At 34.5% G+C, this 22,865-nt stretch overlaps 1 protein-coding gene across 7 annotated transcripts in view; it reads left to right on the top strand.

The window, feature by feature from the left end:
* The window catches only part of PSPC1 (paraspeckle component 1), a 62,570-nt gene that overhangs the window by 19,234 nt on the left and 20,471 nt on the right, over window positions 1–22,865 (top strand). For 2 of the 7 annotated variants that reach the window (XR_003379150.2, XR_003379149.2), the window contains exons 7-8: window positions 8,778–8,835; window positions 12,941–13,110. The exons of 4 other annotated variants lie outside the window; for them this stretch is intronic. Coding sequence is in view for 1 of the 3 variants with exons in the window: in XM_005482542.3 (XP_005482599.1) it covers window positions 8,778–8,835; window positions 12,941–13,110; window positions 16,299–16,484 (414 nt within the window). In the remaining 2 variants the exon portion in view is untranslated. Of the gene's footprint in view, window positions 1–8,777; window positions 8,836–12,940; window positions 13,111–16,298; window positions 19,572–22,865 lie in introns of those variants that run through there. One more of the 7 variants, XM_005482542.3, reaches the window with a different exon arrangement.

Here is a 22,865-nt window from a genome sequence, read left to right as displayed (position 1 = left end):
CATGAAGCTCTTACTACAGGTCTCAAATGCAGTTTAGGTTATCTGCTTGTGACAGGATAGCTAGCAGCTGTCTGTTTTAAGAATCAGGCAATATAATGTTGAAATTAGGCTTTGTTTATCTTCCTACATGCTTCTGTATTTTATAATACTTTTAAAATGTTATTTACTTATGGAGTCTTCCTGTTTGTTTCCCCCACCATTTTTGAATCATTAAACATTTGTTTTAACTATGGGGGAACTTCTGGGTTTAGGTAAGAACCAGCTATTCATGTTTGTCCCTGTTGACTGGGTGGTCCCCATTGAGTCCCTGTCATAATTCTGACCTTTGGGTCTATTGTATGTAAATAAAACAGTAGTTTTTGCTGGATATTTTTGATGAGACCAGACAGTGTAGCTTAAGAGTGTGTGAGCTTGGGTTGGGGTATTTAGCTTGAAAGCCATGTTTCTCAATCTGTTTAAATTTAGTCAGATGACCAGTGTTTTACACATTTGATGGAAATACTAGAATTGTCTGGTATAATGTGTTATTTTCATCAGACAGAACTTTGTGCAAATGACAAGCATCTTGCTCATTCAAGTCTGCTTCATGTTGCACCAATTTTACAGGAAATGGCCAACAAGTTGTGTAAATTAACTGTGGAGTTGGCTTCCTGCAGAAAGTTTCACTGATGCATCTCTGTTTTTATTTTCTTATGTTTTAGTGTGCTGTATGTGTGGACAGGCCATAAGTTAATTGGGGAAATCTTAAATGTTGAACTGTTCTGGTTGTAAGCAACATCCTTAGCATCTACAAAAGACACTGCATGGGTGCTAGAAGTTTCTCCTACAGGACCTCTTTGTAGGATTGAAAGACTTTGGCTTTCAGCTTCCTTTTAACAAGTGCTTGCATATTCTATTTACTTGGTAACTCGAATTATGAGTTAACAACTACAATTGGACTGGCTTTTTTGTTATAATTTATTTGGCATATATAATATCTACTTGGTGAGGGAAAAATTGGTATTAGAGAAGTCTGGCAAAGAGCTATAATTGAGTGCACTGTGGCTATAACTAGTGGTGCCCTTAAGTTGATTGTGCAGTTTTATAGTTGGCACTTCAACTAAGAAGTAGATTTTCACATAAACGTTCCATGATTAAGGGTATTCTTGGCTGATTAATTTCTCTTGTAAGTAAACATTGATGACTTTCACTGCATTCTACTACTCACCATTGAATCTTGCATTTGGGAAAAACACTCTTTTTGACTCCATCCAGTGTTCATTCTTTAAAATATTTGTATAGATTTGGGATATGTGCAAAGAAAACATAACAATTTGGGAAATCTATAATCCAGCATTGTTCTGTAACTCCTGATTTTCAGTTTAGTATTTTAGTGCATTTCTGCATGAGGGTAGAGTTAGCCCAGTCTTTGTTAGCAGTTAAGCAGTCCTTCAACTCCACCCCTACCATGGTAAATAGTGGCATGCATCTTCAATCATTTGCAGCCTGCCAGGTTGTCTGTTTTGATACTTATCCGCTCTTTGGACATTTCTTCAGCTCATATAAAACCAGAATAATTCTAAGATTAAATTCTCTAGTATGCCTCTGAGGATGTGAATATATTGTGAATGTAGTGTAATTGTTACATGTCTCAGTCATGAACTTGGTGATATGCTGTATATTTCTTCTAGAAAGTACTTTTGTGGGTAAGTAAACAGTAAAGTGCCTTTGAAAAATATTTGTATTATGTTCAGCTGTTGATCTGTATTTAATTTATATTTTGAATTTTTCTACTATTACTGGAAAAAAAGAAACTAACAGAAATGGGAGAAATTTTTGAGTATTTTGGTTCCATGAATCTAAGGTGCTCCCGAACTCCAGCAGAACCAGGTTAAGTGGCAGAATTGAAAAAGTTGCTATTAAGGGAATTAATATAATGGGATCTCATTTTTCAAAAGATTTCCAAATCTGTTGAAGGTGGTTACCTTCTCTAAGCACCTTTGTCTTATGAAAATTATTTCTGAATTTTAACTTAAAATATTTGAGAAGCAGATTTTTACCTCTCTTGTGAGTCTTAGTTCTTAAATCAAGGGGCAAATTTGCCAGAATACCTCTGTGCTTGTTTTCTCTCAAATCATCAACAGCAAAGGCATTTGGAAAAAGTATCCTTCTTTGCAGTTACATCCTCAGAGAGTGCTTCATATACAGTGAAGGGATAGGGTAGGATTTTTCTTTACCTGAACAGATGATGTAGTGATGATTTGAGGCATGGAATTAAGATACTCTGATTTTGGTCCTAGCTACTGTATATATATGCAGTTTGTTTAGGACCTGATTTTGCCCTCTGTGTACCTTTTTTTTTCTAGATCATGAGTAACTTTTATCTCAAGTTATGAGAAAATGAAGTAAAGTTTTTGTCAGTTTTGTAGATCTTGTATGTACAATGTTGTACTGTATTTTAACAAATGAAAATGAGAGGTGGTAGAAAAGCTCACAAATTATATTAAAGCAGTGGCTTAAATGCAATATTAAAATTCAGTGAAGGAGCAAGTAACTACAAGACAAAATAATGAAGCAGAAAAAATATAAATTGCAATATGGAGCCAAGTTCTATAATCAACAAAATAGGTTCCATGGTATATCTTGGCTTCTTTTAGACTATTTTCTTTCTTGTTAACAAGTTGGATTGTAATTTGAATTTTGAGCTGTAATGCATTCTGAAAGTGAGTTCTTGTGTAAAACAAAGCAGTTGCTTTGCTGTACATTAAATAGTATTGTCTTTCACCTTTAGAATTAACCTTTTCTTTCATCTTTAGGACTATTAAATGTTGCTGGTTAGTGATGTATCCCTAAAGGTCTTTGTATTGAGAGTCATGTTAGTGTAATTAAACTGCTTTCTTTTGCAATACTGTCAGTTTAGACCTGACTTAAACATTATGTGAGAATTGAAAGGAGGCTAACTGTAGTTCAGAAAATCAAAACATTCTGGGAGGTTCACAGCTGTTTAACAGTTTACTGTAAAAGTATTTTTAAATAATAACTTCAATTTACAATGCTAAATACTTTTGAGGAGTTCTAATTGCATTTGTTTAATTGGGTGTTTTTTCTCTGTGGGCTTTAGCTGTCCAGGACTAGCCTTAGCAGCTGATGCAGAAGGAAAATGAGATCCCATAGGAGTTGAAGACTTTTTGTTCTCAGAACTAAAAGAAGAGAACAAAGATGTAGTGCATAGAGGTTTTTCACAAATACATCCCTATACTTTTGCTGTTAGTTTTGAAAGAAAGTCCCCTCTTCAAATAAAATTGATACTTCCTTTCCAATCTTACTGAAAGGACAGGAATACTTAAGAAATATGCTAAACTAGTAATAATTTCTTTTGTAGTTGTAGATTTAATACCATTAGGAGTGTTTTTCCAATTTGTAGCATTTACTGGAACATGTCTGTGTGATTGTATTTCATGCAATGTGTATTCCTGATTTTACCTGTGTGATAATTCTTTAATGTTGAGGGTTTTTAGTGTTGGAACTTAATAAGTCATCCCCATCAGGTTTATTCAGGACTCGAGTCAGAAAGCAGTAAATTGCCTTCATCTCCTCTGGCCTTCTTAGTATGTTTTATCAAACATTGAGTCCTGGTGACAGGTATTAAACATAATGAAAATTCTTTTCCTTAGGATTCCTATTTAAAAAACAGGACTCTGTAGTTTTTATGCATGCTGTATGTTTATAGCTACATTTACTATAGTTGTTATGTAGTTTGATGTATTTGTGTAGATTTGTGTGAAGTAAGAGAGTTTATATTTTTTTAGACTCTTGGGTGAGCACTATCACTCAGTTCCTAGAGGTTGGAGTAGTTTAGACTGGAAGAGATTTTTGGAATCATCTGGTATGATGCCCATCTCAGAGTAGGGATCAGCTCTAAATTTAGATTTCAGTGCTCAAGAACACATAAAAATCTTGGATTTTGAAAGATCAATATTTGTAATGTAAAATTACTTACTGGTATCGTATATGAGCTCTGTGGGGATATTGTAACTTTTGGATCTTACATAGAGATCTTAATTGAGGAACAAACTGAAGAGGGAAGGATGACAAGAAGATGGAAGAGAAATCTTTTATTACTTTATCTTCCTGCTGCTACTTAACTTCAGTGCACTTGTCATTGGAGTGAAATAGTGGACTATTCTGAGGAAAAGACACATAATGCAAAATCAAAAGTATACCCCAGATTCTAGTTTTGATTAGGAACTAGCAGCTTTAATAACTTGTATTATTTATGCCATTAAAATATAGGTGTCTTTCAGTAAGTTACAATTTAAGTAAGGTTTATGCCTCATTAAGAGGTCTTTGAAAAGAATTTTTCTTTTCCAGAATGAACTTAATGAAATAAACCAGACTAGAAGGGAGTAATGAATTCTAGTAAGAGGCACAGAAACGTCATAACTGTTTTGACAAATATATAGTCTGCTTGAGAATAAAATTCACTTTTCCTGTTAATGAAAAAAGTGAGAATCAGCAGCTCTGTTAATTACATTTTGCTCTACATGCACAACCTAGATAAAGTGCTAATTAAACTGTTAATTTTCAAGTTTATGGAGAAAGTGTTCTTTTCTTACTAAGGCATTTTTTGGATGCCATGTCTTGGCATTATTGTGGTTACTGTACTATGAAAGGTAAATAAACAGTTGCATGTTCGTATGGTCTGCCATCATAACATTTCTGAGATGTTGTGCTTTTTTGCTGTTCTAAAATTTTTCATGCCATATATTGTTCATACCATAATTTTTGACAGTTTTGTTACCATGAATATTGCATCACTTGGAGACAAGATTAATTTTTGCTGGGTTGCTGCAATTGCAAGGCCTATTTTTAAGGAGGAAAAGTAGCACTGGTTTGTCAGTTAAAAAAGTCAGATTTATGACTATTTGTATTTTTATGTGCAGTGTGACCTGTATCAATTCTTAGGTGTTTTTCAAAAGATTTAGTTTCATGGTTTTGTAGATCATTTAAAAATAATGTAATATATTTAACAAACTCAGAAGAATCATCTTGACTGTTCTCTGTATATTTAGACTGCTGTATCAGTGTGGTAAGAGGTGTAAGAACATAGCACATGATACACCTCAAATACTTTGGAAAACTGGTTTCAAGTAGTTGGTAAAAAGGAGAGAATCCATACTATATTAAATGTTAAATACATATTTTGAAAACTGAATGTATTCAATATTTTGTTGTAGATCTACTTTTTACATTTGATGTTAACATTAGTTGGCATTGTGAGAAATACAGTTTTTAATGCTTCTGTCTAAAGTAATTAGTAAGTATAATCCTATAGTTGCCATCATAGCAGTTTTTCTAAAATATTAATCAGATGAATTGGACCTTTTTGAAGGTTGTCTGCATTAGTGAGTTCTGAAGTATTTGAAAAATATCCTGGCAACAAATAATTTGGAAAAGTTTGAGTTGTGTAAACAGTGCTTTTACAATAGGACATTTTTTTGTTTGCTGACTTAGTCTTTTTGGTAATGTTTTTTTCTGATTTTCACAAAGTTTAACTTTTGCTTTCCTGCACGTTCTTTTTCTTCTTTTCTCCCTTTAACAGCATGTCATCCATTTTTCTTACTCTCTACCTGTTAAGATCGATTTCCCTGCTATGGGTGACTTCAGAGGTTCTTAATCACCCCACCTATTTCTCTCTTAAGGATTTAGCCCTGTTCTTCTCGGGCTGCTCAGTTTTAACTCCCTGTTGTCGCTGGCTTTGAGGGAAGAGTCTGAAGCAGGCTTCTACTGAACAGAAGAATAGGAAGTCATTTAGTGAGGAAAAGAAGTTTTGAGAGTGTAACACTATCATTGTTAAATTCTTCAAAAGGCTTGAGTATCTGAAACTGAACCTCTCAGATGGGCTGGAATTACCAACCAGCAGTGATTCAGCTGTTGTGTCAAACTGCCTGTTGGTATTCCTTCCTGTTATATTTTGGGCAAAACCCATGGACTAGTTGACTTAACTTACCTGTAGTAACATGTTTATGCTCACATTGTAAAGAGCTGTCTAGGATCTGATTTGTGTGTGACAGGACTGAATTTTTGTTACCATCCAGGACTCCTCCAGAGAGAATTTTTCAATACGTCAAGCATCTCATGACATAAATGAAATATACTGCTTGCTAACATTTGAAATTAAGGAATTTTCTCTGACAGGAAGTGTAAAGTTGCTCATTCTGTGCTATAAGTTTGGAAGAATTTTTCCCATGCTGAAAAGTCAAGGGAACATGATATGTTTTGCATGTGCAACAGTAGGAATAATTATAAGCAGCAGCAGCAGCATCTTAATCTTGAAGTCGTGTTAATAAAGTAATAGGCAGCAGAGACCTTAAGGCACATTTATTTATTATCAGGGTCTTGATTCTATACCTGAAATGTTGTTTATACTGTAGTAATTCAACACTGAAGTTAAAGCTTGAAAAATGACAAATAATTACTTCATGGTTTTTCTTACAAATGTTAAAGTAGACTAAACAAAAGTAGATTCTACCCATCTTTGCTGTACTTCTATTAACCAAAGACTGGTAGCATTTCAAGACAGGGAAAAAATGGTGAATTGCTAGGAGGAAGACTAGTGTATTTTTTAAAGAAAGTGTACATCAGAGCTTGCATATGCTTCTGTCTTTTACAAAGAAAACAATTTCTAGTAACTAGTGCAGCTTCACAAATCCGTACTTAACATCTTTATGTAGCCAGTATTGTACTTAGCCATGCATTATGGCACTTGTCACATTAAAAAAACAAATACCAACCAACTTGCAGTTTAACCTGAGATGAATTAAGTAAGGTTTGTGCCTACTGTAAAGTCTGGTGCTTTGCAGTGAAAGTTTGTCGCAGCTGTTGGTGATGTGTCAGGTTTTCACACAAGCATAGAGGCATACACATGTGCACACAGTGTGACTGGTGTGACTGATAGCCACGGTGCTGCCCTGTGCTTTTGGGCCAGGGCTGATGCACCACTTTCCCTTCTGCTTCCAGATGTCAACACTGAGGTGTACAAGCAGACTGATAATCAACGTGGTTGTATGCTGATTTGTGATGAACTCATCTCAGTTTATGGATATGCTTATCCCCATGGGGCTGCTGGTTTTACTTAAAATGTCAATTGATGTTACTGTGAGAGGTCTGTCAGAGTTAGCTGCGTGTTCTCTGATAAATTTTTAACGTGGGTTCTAGGGTCAGAAGAAGAGATCCTCCTTAGTGTTCCATCAATGGCCTTTTTTAGGTGGACTTTAAAACCTGCCTGTGTCTTTACCAGACCTTATTTTTCCACTCCACATTAAGACATATTCTTTTGAAAAGAGTGTATACTCTTCTTATGTTAAGTACTTTTTCTAGGTTTATATGAGTTACTACAAACCAAGTTGTTGACTTGAGAGCTCTTCATCATATATCTCATGGCATTTTCCTATAGCAGGATATTTTTATGAAACTGTTGGTTGTGTTCTGTCACATAGTGGTGTCTGCTGCTTCAAGTGGCTGAAGATAGAAGACTCATGTTTGGCATCCCAAATGTGATTGACCAAACCAGACTTTGTGAACCTGTACAAATACAATGAATGTGGTTTGATTTATTAGTATTTCCATGTAAAAGTCACTTATAGACAGATTTAGTTGCCTAGTATGCAGATTTCTTTTCAAAGTGTATCTGATCTTAGGCTCTTAAATCATAAGTGGAATGGTTTTTCAGAATGAGGTAAATTTTTTTGAATTTTCTTATTCTCAGCATGTGTGTGTTTGTTTACTCAAGAGAAGAATGCTTGTTAATATTCCTGTAGAAAATTAAGGAGAATTTTTTAATATAAATTTCATTTGGTTTTGTTTTTGAACTGCGAATTTGTTCTTTTTGATGTAAACAGTAATTCTAAAATCCCTTGGAATTGTATCTGCTAGAGTATTTTGTTTTCCCATAGGTGATGATTTTTTTGCCATTCTGGGTACTATCCTTTGAGTATTGTTTCACAGCAGGCTGGGGTTCATGTTTAGTAATGTCAGAAAACTTTTGCTGTTGGGTGACTGACCATCAATTGAATCTTGATCAATTTGATGTGTTGTTTATCTGTTTAGTGTAAATGCACATTATAGTTTCTGGTGACACTACAGTTTTATGCTGGTTTTAAAAGGATGGTCAGTATCTGAACTAACATCAATAGCAAAGTATAATTCATTAAAAAAATACACTACCAGCAAGTTAAGTCAAAACTATTTCAACAATGATGAATTGGTAGAGTGAATTTATATACCATAATATAATACATCAGAACTTGGTTTTCAGTCAACACAAGTATTTTTGAGTCATTAAATCAGTTTGAGTATTATTGAACCTTTAGGCGAGTATTATTATTATAATTATAATAAGATTATAATTATAATTATAATAATAATAATAAGACCTGTTTGTTTACAGGTAAAACAGAAATATTTATTAATTAAAAACACTCCATAAAGATGGATTCATTTGTGGTTGATCACATAACTATTTGGGAGCTTTAGACTGCTGCATCTGATAAATGAAACTTGGGATGTTTAATCTTTATTATGCAAAAATGTACAGCATTGTTCCCTTGAACTTATTTATCCCTTTGATGTTATAAAAACCATTATTGTAATGGTTTTTGTAATGATTGTCTTTCCTTGCACTGTTTTTGATCAATGGAAACTTTTAAACTTTAACATTTTTATTTTCATGGAGTAAATGGGAATGTTTTAAGTTCTAAGAATGATAGGTTGACCATGAAAACTATGTTTACTTTCAGAGAGAACAGGAAATGAGAATGGGTGATATGGGTCCTCGTGGAGCAATAAACATGGGAGGTAGGGATCTGAAGGAAAAAGGCTTCTGTAATGTAAATTTTTTTTCTTTGGGACTGTACATATTACTCAAGCACTATTAATTACTGACAACTGGTAAAAAAGGAGTAAGCAATATCAGGAAATAAAAAAACCCCAGCATATATATTGCTTTCAAGCAGCTTTCCCCCCCCCACCCCTGGTGTATCTTTCTTTTACTGCTTTGTCTATACATGGCAAAAAAATGATGTGCAAGTTCAGAGAAACAAAAATCAGGGACAAGTGATGCTCTGGCAGTTATCTGATACAAAAAAGGAATCTTATGTTAAAAAAATATTTGGCATTGTTTTGGACAGACTATCTATTCAAAGAAGTTATGACTGTAATTGCATGTAGTGAAATGATGTAGAGGTTAAAATTTGCAAGTTCCTCTTGATGTACCTGGTGTGGTAAATGAATAACGTGCTTGGTGTTCTACAATTTCCACTGAGTCTGTTATTTGCAAATATTCTCTGTTAGCTCTTGCAGCTTAAAATACTGTCACTGCTAAAATCTATTACTGTGTTATCTACTAGTAAAAGCTAGTATTGTGTAATAGAAAAGTATAATAATTAGTGCTTGCTCCATGTATGCAGAATGAAACAGTTTGGAATCTTACTTACCCAAAATATCTGCTTTTAAACAAGACTGAAACTTAAAATATTTCTTCAAAACCACCAAATCTAACTAAACTGTATGAACTGTTCATCTATTGGAAGTGTCCTAAGGGTAGTTTAAAATAAATTAAGGTGGTAATTAAAAGAAAAGTAATAAAACTATTTTCCCATATATTTTAAAATTGGAAGTGTGTACAAAACTCAGTAATTTTGGTTGACATTTTGAGTAATGAGAATTTTTAGAATAAGAAATCTGCTTCAAATTTTGAAACACATTATTCATTATTTCCTTGCATTTATTGAGACACATTTATAGCTGAAGAATAGAAAGAGGCTTGTGCTTTCAGGGATGATGAAAATTATTTACAAATAATTCTGAAGAAGGACATTGTGAAGTTGTCTACAAATATTAACCTGAAGCATAAATTGAGACTTAATTTCTTTTTTTATAGTTGTACTTTTGCATATGATTGCATCATACTTGAAAATTTCATTTTCTTCAGTTAGAAGACTCTTTAAATATTGATACTATGCCAGTTGTCCAGATCCACAAAATGTACTTTCTGTGTGCAGATTTAAAGTGTGTATTTACTGTAGTTCTTAACAGTGATTATTGGTCTTGCTTTCTAAGTTTTGTGTTACAACTTGATTTTAAACTTAATACTTTTAGGAATAAATTGTGTAATCCCAAAAAAAGTTATAGTAACACCGAACTGCTGCTTTAAAATATAGATAGGAAATAAGTGTAGCATTTATTTCTGCAGAGGCTGGATTTTAAGTTCACTCATCATAGAGATTTTGGTTTTTTCCCAGCAATCAACTGCATTAGTACAACCAAAATAATTGACCCCAAAACCTTACAGTAGACTTTTAAATAGTAGAACTTTAGTTGTTGACAGTAGCAACCTATCTTAATATTTCTATTGGAATTGTAATTTTATTTTTAACTTACCTTTACCTGTGCCATTTGCGACTTTTTATAACGTGGGATGGAGTGAGCTGGAATATCTCTAATAACTGAAATACCTGAATGATAATTTTCTTAGAAAGCAGAGTACCTCTATGACAGATTCAGTAAGTGCTGATTTGTGTAGAACTGCTCATTTTTACAACTTTCTGTGACGGTTTCTTAGAAAATATGTATACCTCATCAAAGCATTTAATTGGATCTGTAGTGCTAAGTGCAGATTACGAACTTAAATATGTAAAAAAGGGACTTTTTTGGGGAACCATCTCTGCATTGATGGACTTTCTTGTTGGGTGCATTTCAGACATTTAGAGTGGACTTTTTCAGCCCTTCAGTTTGCAGAAAAGGGCTTTTTTTTTAGTGTCTGCATTGTAGCATGAACACTGATAACTTCTTTCCATCTGTTGCTGAGCACGGTCCTGTAAATGAATTCCTCACATCAGTGTCCCACCAAAAACAAAGGACAATGAAGTGGTTAGCTCTTAGGGTCTGCTTTGGAGATAGGAGGATTTAGGAGGACCTTTGAGTTGCAGCTAATCTATTGTAGTGGCCTCTTGCTGAAAGAATGCAGGGCCCCACTCTCTCCTTGCATTATACTCTGTAGTTTTGCTCCTTTCAGATCTGACTCTGCCTGAAACAGGATCAGAATTCTAGAGGTTTGATAGTATGAGTTGCTATCTGCCACCCTGGGCACATATGTATGATATGGAGCATGAGAACTTTGTGGCAGTTGACAGATAAGTGACAGTGCCTGTGAGTGGCCACCTGGCTCAGGTTAATCAGGCTGATAAGCAAACCAATAGCAGGTAATTAAGCATTTAGTTAATGGCACTACTGCATGCACTGAGTGCTGCTACCATCATGATAGTCCCGCAGAGTGCCTCTGAGAATAAAGGTTTCTCCTTATACTGGCAGTCTAGACTTCTTTTCCTTCTGTATCTAACTCAATGGGTGACAGTAAAAAACCATTTTAGAGCATATGCTCCTGTAATTTTCTTGAATTGTAGCCCAGTGTTCTACCTGCTACATGAAGTGACCCTGTGTATGGATAGGTGAGAAGCATCCAACATGAGTGTACCTTTGCTTTGACTCAATCTTATAGGGAGGAGTCTACAAGTTATTTCATTACTAAGCTCAAAGACTTCTACTTTTTAAAATTACAGGATTTCTGTCACTTGTAGTAAACCTGTTTAGCACTTCTCGTGTGCTGCTGTGTAGCATGCATTGTTTTTGCCAAGGAGTTTGTGATTGGCCTAACATATATATGATCAAACCCAGGTCTTCAATTTTAGCAGCAATATCTTGAATGCCGTGGTTTCACTGGCTGCTGTGACATGGTGTTCTCCAGGCAAATAATTGAGATGTAATTGTGCATGCCTGCAGATAGTCACAGTAGTGTATCTGTGTGAAGTAGCCTCCTTTGAATTATGGGTGTTTATAGATGCATTATTAAAAAAGTGCTGCTGTGGTGAGAAGTGAGAGGGTTTATTTTTAAGATATAAACAACAGGCTTATTAGTCCAGCAGCATGTCAGATTTCTTTATATTATGAAAATGTATACTTAAAGTGTACACTAAATGCCAAAGGTATGCTTTCTTCCATTACCAAATTTTGGATGCACACTTTGGGCTGAAGAGGATGGATTTTTGTGGGGAATGGGAGGAATGCATCAACACCAGCCTTGAAGTTGATATTTCATAATAGTAAGGTGTTAGGTAGGTAGAGTGTTTTCTCATAGCAACACATGAAAATACAATTAAGGCATTTTTACCTATGTGTTCACTAGGTTAGTGACTACTGGCAGAGTGATGCTTCTTAGTGTAATATTACAGCTAAATGATCTCCTCAGAATATGTTTTCAAGATTTCCTTCTACCTCTTTGATTCAGACTTTGGGAGGAGATTGTTCTGTTTTTTCAAGTTCTAACAAACTGGTTGTTTCTGGTACTTAGATCGTAAGAAATTGCAACTAAATGCAAGATGTTATTTATTCTATATTGCAAATTTATTGTGAAGTTGAGTACCATCTCTGTTATTGCTGTTAGACCTTTAGTCTTATCTACTCTACACTGTATCAATTAACATACTACTGGTGGAAGACTTCTTGCAAATGTACATTTCATCTGTTAAGATCCCTAAAGAGCCAAGTTGCCTTATAGCTGCCAATATCTGTAAAATCACTTGAGATTTTTGCAAATTTATGGTGTGGATACTCCATGTAGATGCAATATGAACATTTTGATTCCTGCACAGAAACTACACAGCTATATTTAGCTGTAAAGGTTGGGATTTTCAAATACATGAGGCAAATTATGTAATGCAGAATAATAGAGATTATTTAAAATCTGTTTAAAAGCAGATGATTGAGATAAATGTACAGTCTCAAAGAATATTTTTTTCCAAGTATTTGAAGTCTTGTACATTTGGCTTTATAAATATTGTAAATTGTTTGTTTGTTTTTGTAAAATTAAGATAGGACAGCTCTAAGTATAGATTGTTTTGCATAGATGCGTTTAGCCCAGCACCTGCTGGTAACCAAGGCCCTCCTCCAATGATGGGTATGAATATGAACAACAGAGGAACTTTACCTGGCCCTGCAATGGGTCCTGGTCCTTCCATGGGACCAGAAGGAGCTGCAAATATGGGAACACCAATGATGCCAGATAATGGAACAGTGGTAATGTATCACAAATTTAATTCCTTTGAATAGCTGTCATGTCTCATGGCCCATTTTTCTTACCAAAGGTATTTTCACGCTGAGTTAAGAATTTGTTACACGTTTTGGATCTGTTAAAAGTAATTGATAAAAACTTTTCATGCAAATAATTTACAACCAGAAAGAGAAATTTTTTTTATATATTACTTTGAAAATCCTACTTCCTTTAGGGAACAAAAATCTCTAAGCTTGGACTTTTGCTGTTCTTTTCTTTAGTAAAACTAAATTCTGTGAATTAGCCTGTTGGTATTTTTGATGAACAGTTAAATGTTGGAAGGTGCAAAGTGTGAAGATATCTTTGTGTAAACTATTTAATTTTTTAAAGAGACTTTAGTGTTCTTTGTATTTCTTTTCTAACACTGTTAAACGCATGAGATTGACAGTAATTGTGCCAGTTAGAAAATTGGTAGCCAACAGCTGTTGATAATTCTTATATCAATACAGGAAAAATAATATTGCCCAATTGCCTCTGGTAATAGGGAATGTCTTCTATGTGTCTGGGATTTATAATCAAGAGCAGATAGGCCATTGGATGCAGTTAAAACACTAGCCATTCTTGCTTTATTCTCATAGCCAGTCACTTTTCCTAGCTGTAATGTCTTATGTAGAGAAACAACTATATAATTGGAAATCTGACTTTAACATATTTTTCAGTACTGTTCTGATACGATATTGGTGGTGGTGTGATGTAATGGAATACATAGTATTAACAGTCTGTTACAATTTTGTTGGAACACAGAAGCATTTTGTAGCTGTGTTTTTTTTTAAATATACCTTCTCAATAGTATCTGTCTGTCATTGAGCAATCTGTATAAGGAAGTTAGAACAAAATCCTTTGTTCCATAGAAGAAAATGAGATTTTGATTTTGCACAAAATACATTGTGGGTCTGGTCTTTATCCGATAAAAAGGCAAGGGTCTTATTTCACATCATATGAGCCAGCTCATTTTATCAGTTGTGCCATTACTCACAAAATGGAGAGCATGCTATTCACAAAATACTGAATTTGGAAATCCTTTTGCTGGACACCACTGTGTTACTGGTCACCTTGAGAACCGTCTCTTGTGATTATATAGACACTGAAAAAGAGGTGTATGGAAAAGAACGTGGTATTACAAATCACAGTACCTAACTTAAACTGTTGTTTTTCTACAAAAAGTCATTCCAGGTATGGAAATGTAGGAAACAAACTGACACTTCAAAATGCATGTTTAAAAAAAACTTTTTTCCTTTCATTTTCTTATGCATGCTTCTGAAGGATAAATTAGATTTTAGTGTTTTCTTCATTTTGGTCTTGGAAAATTTTTAACTTGAGAGGTCAGGCCCCTACAGAAAGGCATAGCCTTATTGTATTATTGCTGTTGTTAGAAAGACACTTAAAGATCCTTTTAGGGCTATCTACTAAAACACTGTAACAGTTGTTTGCCACTGAGGGAAACGAATAATATGCTTTATAAATTACAAATTTCATGTTTGTGATTGGATATTTTTCTGAAGCCTTGAAGGGAAAGTTGTAGCATTCTCCCTTTTTGTTTCACTGCAGTCTTTTGAAACCTGGATAGTCTTTGCACATAACATTTTAAAAGTAGCTTCCCCCACTTACTAATGTAGGTAGTTAATTACAGCAGTTTTCTGGTTGGCTGGGAAGAGGGGTCCTTATTGGAAGGAGGACTTGACTTTTTGTCCAAAAGTCAAATGGTAAAAGGGATCAGGGGTATGTAATAACTTACTTGTTGAATTTCATATCTATTGCTAACAAGCTGGCATGCATTAAGATAATTTTAAAACCGTTTTTACCCAGTGCTACAGATTTAAAGGTGCTTTAGCTCAGTTATAGTTCTTTATGCAGCTCTGGGAAGTAACCATTCTCATACACCATGTTACACTTGAAATAAGGCACATATATACAACCATGATCTGGGTTGCATGTACTTTCATCTCTGTGGATAAAATGCTGGGGTTTTAGTTATGTATGCATATATATATATATGTATATATATATATATATATATATATATATATATAAATTAGCAGATTCCAGAGCTCCTGAGCTCTACTACTGTCACTGGAGTTAGGCTTTCAGAGGAATTCTTTCCTGATTCAGGCATGTAAATAAAGTGCTGGTCTTAATGTTCTCATTGAACTCTGAATACCTGGGGAGTTGATGTAATCTCTGTACAGAAGGAATTTATTCTGAAAGCATAACTGTCCTTAACTGGTGAATGATGAATTATTTCCACATCTGATTGTACCATGTATCTATGCTTTTAACAGTTTATGTTGAGTTTAAAATTCTCCATGTGGGGTTCTATTTTTAAATACTTATATACTGAACTGTATTTGCTCAGATGGATTTTTTTTTTTTACTTAGAAATTAAGCAAATAAATCTATGTAAGGATATATACCCTTATTAATATTAATCATAGAGCCAAGGAAAGTAAATATGGAATATTAGTTGGATTTTTATCTCACACTGATATTTCAGAATGAACCTTAGTTACATAAGAGTTTTTTAATAAACTAGGAATAGTCCAAAATGATGCATTTTGTCACTAATGTAGTTTTGTTTGGACAGAATTTTAGAAATTTTAAAAGCTTTAACAAGATCTCTCAAGTGCCATGCAAAAGGCTAACTCCAGGTAGCATGAACTTGAAATATCCATAAGTATGTGGGTATAGAAGTCTTAAGGCTATAAAAAGAATAAATGCAGTGTCTAGAAATACAAAAGCTGATTTCCTCCCCTCCTAGTTTGACAATGTTTCTCTGTCTAATTTATTTAAGGGAGAAGCTTTGTAGTTGCCATGTAAGGCACAGTAGGGCTCAGATATAAAACTGTTTCCTGTCTCCTCTGTTACATAGAGAATATGTATTGCTTCAGATGTGCCTGTAAGGATGAAGTTACATTCAGCACCAGAGTTGGTCTTAAGTATTGTTTTTTAATTTTAAATTTACTTTACAAAGTTGGAGCATAACATTAGCACTCTTTAATTTCCAGCTCTTTTTCCATAATAACTAATTGAATTGCTCCTTTCTTCCTTCTATGTGTGATCCTGATTCTGCTGGACTATCTGCTGAACTCCATGACAACATCACTTGTGATTTTTGTTGTAACTCACATTTGCCATGTTCCAAATGGACTTGTGCTAGCATAATGAGAGATTCCCTCAAGGAGGCCCATCCCAGATGGGTTCACCTCTGGTTAGTAGAACGGGCTCTGAAACTCCTCAGCCGCCAATGAGTGGTGTAGGTGCCGTGAGTGGTGGACCTGGTGGCTTTGGTAGAGGAAACCCAGGGGGCAACTTTGAAGGACCTAACAAGCGTCGCAGATACTAAACCTTAATTCATTCCTTACTGTTTTAGAAATTCCAGTAAAATTATACAGTGATATGCCTTTATTATTTTAGCTGTTATCTGGAAACGGTTCTATTGTTACTGTAGTCTTTAAAACAGTTTCTTTTGTAAAACTTTTTTTGTATTCAGTCATAGGCTTTGTAGTATAGAGCAGAAACGATGCGGATCATTATGTAAGGCAATGTATTTGTGACTCTAGCAAAATGCAATGTGTGACTATGCTGTAAAACGTGCGGTTATCTGATTACAATAAAACAAAAATCACTGGAAAGGATTTTGGGAATGTTGTTACTAATACTGAGTAAGAATAATTTTATGCTTTATTATAAGTGGCATCATTTTAATTTTTATGTAGTTTCTACTATGTGTCAAGAAAGTTCTATTCTTAATAGTGTTTAGCTGAACTGCATGGTGCAGTACATACTATGGAAAACTTAAAACACAACTGCTTTTGTTTTGACTTTCAAAGAGCATAAAATTTTATACAAAGTGTTCTCAACGACGGTGTGTCCTTGCATCTCAATCCACCATCGCAAACTTAGTCACAGTAGGCTTATCAACAGAGGTTATCTGTCAGATAAATTACTGGAAAATTTAACTTGGGGAGGGAAAAAAACAAATTTGGAAAGCAATCTCTATGTATGCTTTATTCATAACAGTATGAGTGAATTTACCTAAACCATATTTATAGAGGAGAAAATTGGTTGTGACATGTGTGTGTTCTGCTGATGGTTAAAGTAACTCCCATTGCAAGGAAGGTTACATTTCTGCACGGTGGTCAGAAGCTTTCCTCTGTGTTTGCACATCATTATTAATAAGTATGCATTTTTCCTAGTGGTTGGTTTGAATAAAAACGTGTCTGTTATGAGTGAGTAACTGTTTAATTAGGAAGCAAATACATGTTTTCCAGTGAAAATAAGTGTTCACTTATGGTTGAGTAATACGCATTTGGAAGGATTGCACATGACTGTTCTTCAGAAATGTTTTACAGAACAAGGAATTTGGAAAACCCCATTTACGGCATAACTCAGGGTAGGTTTGCTGCTTAAGTTTTAAGATAAAACTGGTAGTAAAGCTATTAGGAAGCTTATGATTTTGTTTTGTCAGTGTTGGAAGATGATGGAAAAGACCTATTGGTTCTATTCCTGTAATGGCAATTAAGTAGGGATATTGTTTGGTTACTATTACTCTTTTTCCTGGGCAAAATAGTTGTAAAATAGAAGTGATCTTTTTTTATCAGTTCACGTGCATTTTCAGAGGTAGACACAACTAAATTTGATCTGCATGAATTGTGATGCTGTTTTGGTTAAAAACTGATTTGAAATAACCTGGTGCCCTAATAACATCCAGATGGTATATACATACCTCAGCATGGGATGCAAGCAGCAGAGAGGGCTTGTGTGTTACTTGTTAATGTGACAGTGATTGGCTTGGTGGATTGGATTTTGAGCAAATGGTTAACAAGAAAATTGCAATGTTGCTGACATTTTGGAAATACACTGTTACTTGAATTGCCCGTGTATATGGCTTAAGATACTGTTTTCATACAATTCAGGAGTTACTGTAGTGCAACTAAGTATATAGGTCCTCACTTGTGACATCTGTACCTGCAAAGCATTTTCCTTTATATTGTCTTTAATGTTGCCATTTTTTGCTTGACTTAACACATGCCACACTTTGTAATGCAATACTGAGTTACCTTTATTCTGGAATACTCTTTCTCCTTGGTATATGTATCACATTATAGTACTCATTCTCAAAGTAAACCTCAACTAAACTGCAAATGGTTTTCCTTTACACACTAAAAGGTCCTAAACATCAAGATTTGGGAAAATTACTGTTTTTTCACTGCTATAAACTAGGGCTTGTGTGTGGTAACTAGTTAAACTCTCTGCTCTAGTGTCCTTTATGCAGTTGAAAATGCAGTTTACATTGGTATCTAGTAAGGTGTCTAAATATGAGATGACTTTTTTCTAATATTTCCTGCCCTTGTGCATGACCTTTTTTAGAGGATTAAGGAAGTATTGGTGAATTGGTAGTTCTCAACTGTAAAGCTGTACAGGGAACATGTGTTAAGTACAAATTAAACTGCATTCAAAAGGTTGGTTCATTTTCTTCAAAGGAAAAGGCTGTGTTATTCAGGCTTTTAGCTGACTCCTGTATATTTGTTTAGCTATGTAAACCCTTCTTCTTATAATATCTGAGTATGTTTCAGAAGAACATTAAGTACACTGAATCTTCAGAAGTTGTTAATACTTTCTGTGCCAGCTTCATGCTATTTTAAGTGCATGTTTGTTGCACTGTGGTTTTGGTAGCAACTAGAGATTTGCATGTATTTGAAAGTTATTTTAGATTTTATTTAACATTAGTGATTGTCATTCCACGGTTGTGACTTGCCCCTCTTGTAAACCTCTGACTTGGATGGCTCTGCTGCATGGTAGCAGTGGATTTGTCAGCTGTCCTTACTGCAGAAAATAATTTAATCTATTTTTAAATGTCTGTGAACCAAGTCCTAACAAATCAATACTGAAATATATTTCTGGGCAGATTGTAAGGAGTTAATGAAGAATGCCTTTTGTAGCTGATGACATGCTGCTATGTTAAGCTCTTAAAAGTTTTCTTTAGGCTGCTTGGCTTAACTCTAAAGGCAATGCTTCTCGTTTTGCCCAATGTGATAGAAGCTGATCCTAGCTATAAAATAAACATGTAATTTTATTGAAAAAGGAATGGTCACAAATTGTTTCTTTAAAATGTGTAGATGAGGCCAACCAGTATTTTTGTGTGAAGGTTCTGCCCTTCTCCTAAAGTGATTAATTTTTCTTGATCCTCGTCTGGTGGAGCAGTTTATCATTTTTTCTGTGTACCCAGGTACTCAAGTTCTTAACTACCTTTGCATTGTTTGACTGGAAAGTACAGTGAAGTCCTGACGCTCTGCTATATGCTATGCTAAAACAAGTAGGCTTGGAATATATGTGAATCTGCCAACTACAGAGCACTTACTTTTATAATGTACTTACTGAGCTTTTACATTATTCCTGAAGTTTCATATTGCTAAACTACCAAATTTTCCAGTGAGACACAATTTTGGTACTTAAAGGTAACAAAGCTTTACTATTCCATTTAAGTTATACACTGTCCTGACCAATGTGCTCATTAGATAAAGCACATTGATATCTTGGGTAACTTTCTGGTGATCCTAATATACTTAACTGTATTAATTTCCTAAGAAAATCACAAACTACTGTGGATTACCTGGAAAGAAAATTCCTGACATGCAGTTCTTTTATTTGTTGTCCATGGGTTTTTTATGCAGTTGTAAATAAAGACATAAGTGGGAGATTCTTACTAAAATAAAAATCAAAATAGATGGCAAGAAGACAGTATGAACTAAATAATTAAATTTTAAACATAGGCCAGTAGGATTTTATAGTGTGCATTTATTGAGGAGCATTCTGATATAAAGTATGCCGCCATATTCACCAAATTCATTTCTCTCTTTTCCTCTCTTGATTTCAGATCTAGGATAATTTGTCATCACAAATACTTTGTAAGGTACTACAAACACAGTGACATTTATGAACTATGTCTTGCTAAACAGTTACAATCTCCCTTGAGATAACTTGGCTCAAAAATGCTGAAATAACCAATCTAAAGGCAGATTCTCAAATGAAAACCAAAATCCTGTAGGCCTTTTTGAAGGGGGAAAATATGATTGGAGGTGAGATGTTCAGCAATTATCTGGTGTGCTCTGGTGGCCTGAAGTTCATTTTACTTTAGTATGTTGCAGAAACAAATTTTTTGGGACTTCCTAATTTTATCTATTTTTTAAAAGAAGTTGGATCATGATTTTTCCCTTCCTAAGTGAAACTACAGCGTTATTGAACCACTGAATTGGCACAGAATGCAGGGTAGCAACTAGAGTCAGTTAATGTTGGACCACAGATGTGAATGGGGTTCTAAATCCCATTCCTGAGACTTGAAATGTTGCATATCCATGGGTCATTTTAGAGACTGCACGCAACATCTTTTCTTAGCTTGTGCTTGTGGCCAGGAGTGGGGCACTTCAGAGAGTACATACTTCCAATGCAATCTAATTGTCTTCTCAGGAGCCCTCAAATTATTAATATGACACTGTGCTGTTAATAAGATGCTCATCTTGGAGTTTGGTGCTTTCCATGGGCTGTTAGCTCACTCCTAGCATGAGGGACCAAACTTTCCTGACTCATCAGTGGAAAGGAGGGAGTGAGTGTGACCTATGAGAAATGCAAATCCAATGCTTTAGATTATTGGATATTCAGTGCTAGTTTGGTGGCAAATGTTAAACAGTAGTAACCTGAAGGCATTTGCTTTCTTAAAAATTCACTTACTGAAATGTAAGAACTTAGTAATAATAAGAGAATTTACTAAAACCTTTGAACACCGAATGTCAGATAAAATTGTTTTCCCATTTGATTGTTTTTATGTTACCTTTTGTTACCTTTCCAGATATACTGTAAAGTAGTTTTAGCTATCTCACCAGTCTAGTGTGTTTTGTTGGTGGTTCATGTGCTTTCCCATAAAGTATTTTTAAAATCGTAGCTGTAGGCATTTCAGGTGTGTTTTCATGGTAATCCATGAAATACTGAAGCTAGTTACAAAATTGTCTAAAATATTACTTGTAGAATAAATAAACTGAACATGAAATTTTAATGAAAACTATTTTTTAATGATTTTAAATGGATGGAAACAAACCCTCATTGTGTTAATTTTCAGTGGGATAGATTTTAATAGGTCTTTTCCATCTTGAACTTCCTTAAGATATTCTGAAAGTTAATATAATTGAAATTTGGAGGCCATCCTTATTAATGACCTCAGCCTGACTCTTAAAAGCAGTGTGGGAAGTTTCTTCTGTTTGGAACAGCGGCCCTTTTTTTCCTAATTGAAGGAGCTATTTGGAAAACCATTCAGAGATAAGCACAACATACTTACAGGTAAAACTATTTAAAAACCCCTCTGCTCTAATGTCAAGATTATTGTACACACTAATCACATTGAAAGCAAAAAAGTAACTTTGTAAATGTGGGTAAAAACTCAAGTGATTTGTATGTGGTCCCTTGGGTGGAGAATAAAATGCTCATAATAAGAGGTATGAGATTCAGAAGGAACTGGAGTGTGTTACTGCATACACATGTGGATAAGGTTTTTCCATTTGTTTGGGTAAATGATTTGTCTAGAGCTTCCATTGTTCCTAGAGTTACTAGTGTGCTTTTATGTCTCAGTTTCTGTAGAGTAAAGCATAGCTGTATCATTTGATTGAATTTACATGCTGACTGTATGTGGGATGTTAAGTGCTTGACTTGAAAGAATTGCAGTGAGAATAAAGATGCTGTTCTTGACTTTAAGTAAAAACTGCGTAGATCCTTGAACAGGAATAAGTGTGGAGGGTCCTGTATGTAAATTGAACAAAAAAACGGGAGAGAGGGAATAAAGTAACATAATAAAAGTGAGAAGAGTGTGGTTTAATTTTATATCTGCAACAGATTCACAGAAATTACTTTAAGTCTTGTTCTACATGAAAACCACAATGCAACTAATTTTTAATAGAAGAGGTGGAAATACCAGTTACATTCATGTCTTGGATTTTTGGAACTGAATTTAGTTTTGTGCCGATGGCCAAAGAATAGCAGAAAAACTGAAACAAATTAATGTTTTAAAAATATTTTGAAATTCTTGGGTTGTATGGTGGGATCACTGCAGTTGGATATATCTCTTTGTGTTGCTTTTATGAAGTTGACGTGTAGGTCTTCATTTTGTGGCTGAATACAGCATCCGTGTACAGCGTACACACACCATGTAAGTATGTAACAGCTGATTTTAAGGTTGTTAGCCTCTCATCAAACTAGTGAGAATCCAGTCTTAAACCTGAGTGCATCATAGTCAGAGAAGCAACAAACAGAAGACCATGGTAAAGGAAAATGAAATAGTACCTATCTATTAGTACTAATGGGATGAGATTAAGGTATTTTCATTAATTTTTGGCCTTAATTCACTGTAATCAAATTTTTTGTGTGTGACAGGGAAATTAATTTTATTATCAGTTAAAGAAGGAAAGAAAGGAAAAAAATCCCCAACAAAACACCTCTCCCAAAGAATCCCCAAACCCTGAATACCTCAGTATACAGCCCAATCCCAAGCAAAATGTGTTTTCCCACTTGAAATAAATATGTATACTTAAGCAAGGTAGAAGAGAAAATAAATCTAAAAATATGTAAAAAACAAAAGGATTTACTGTAATTTTTTGCATCTGTTAGCTCTTGATGTTCTGGTCATTTTAAAGTGTTGATTTTTTAAAAAAATAATTCCATTACTGTTCATTATTTGTTA

The sequence above is a fragment of the Zonotrichia albicollis genome, chromosome 2 (assembly GCF_047830755.1).
Source record: "Zonotrichia albicollis isolate bZonAlb1 chromosome 2, bZonAlb1.hap1, whole genome shotgun sequence".
NCBI lineage: Eukaryota > Metazoa > Chordata > Aves > Passeriformes > Passerellidae > Zonotrichia > Zonotrichia albicollis.
The sequence above is the reverse complement of the archived record's forward strand: the minus strand, read 5'-3'. Positions and strand labels throughout refer to the sequence as shown.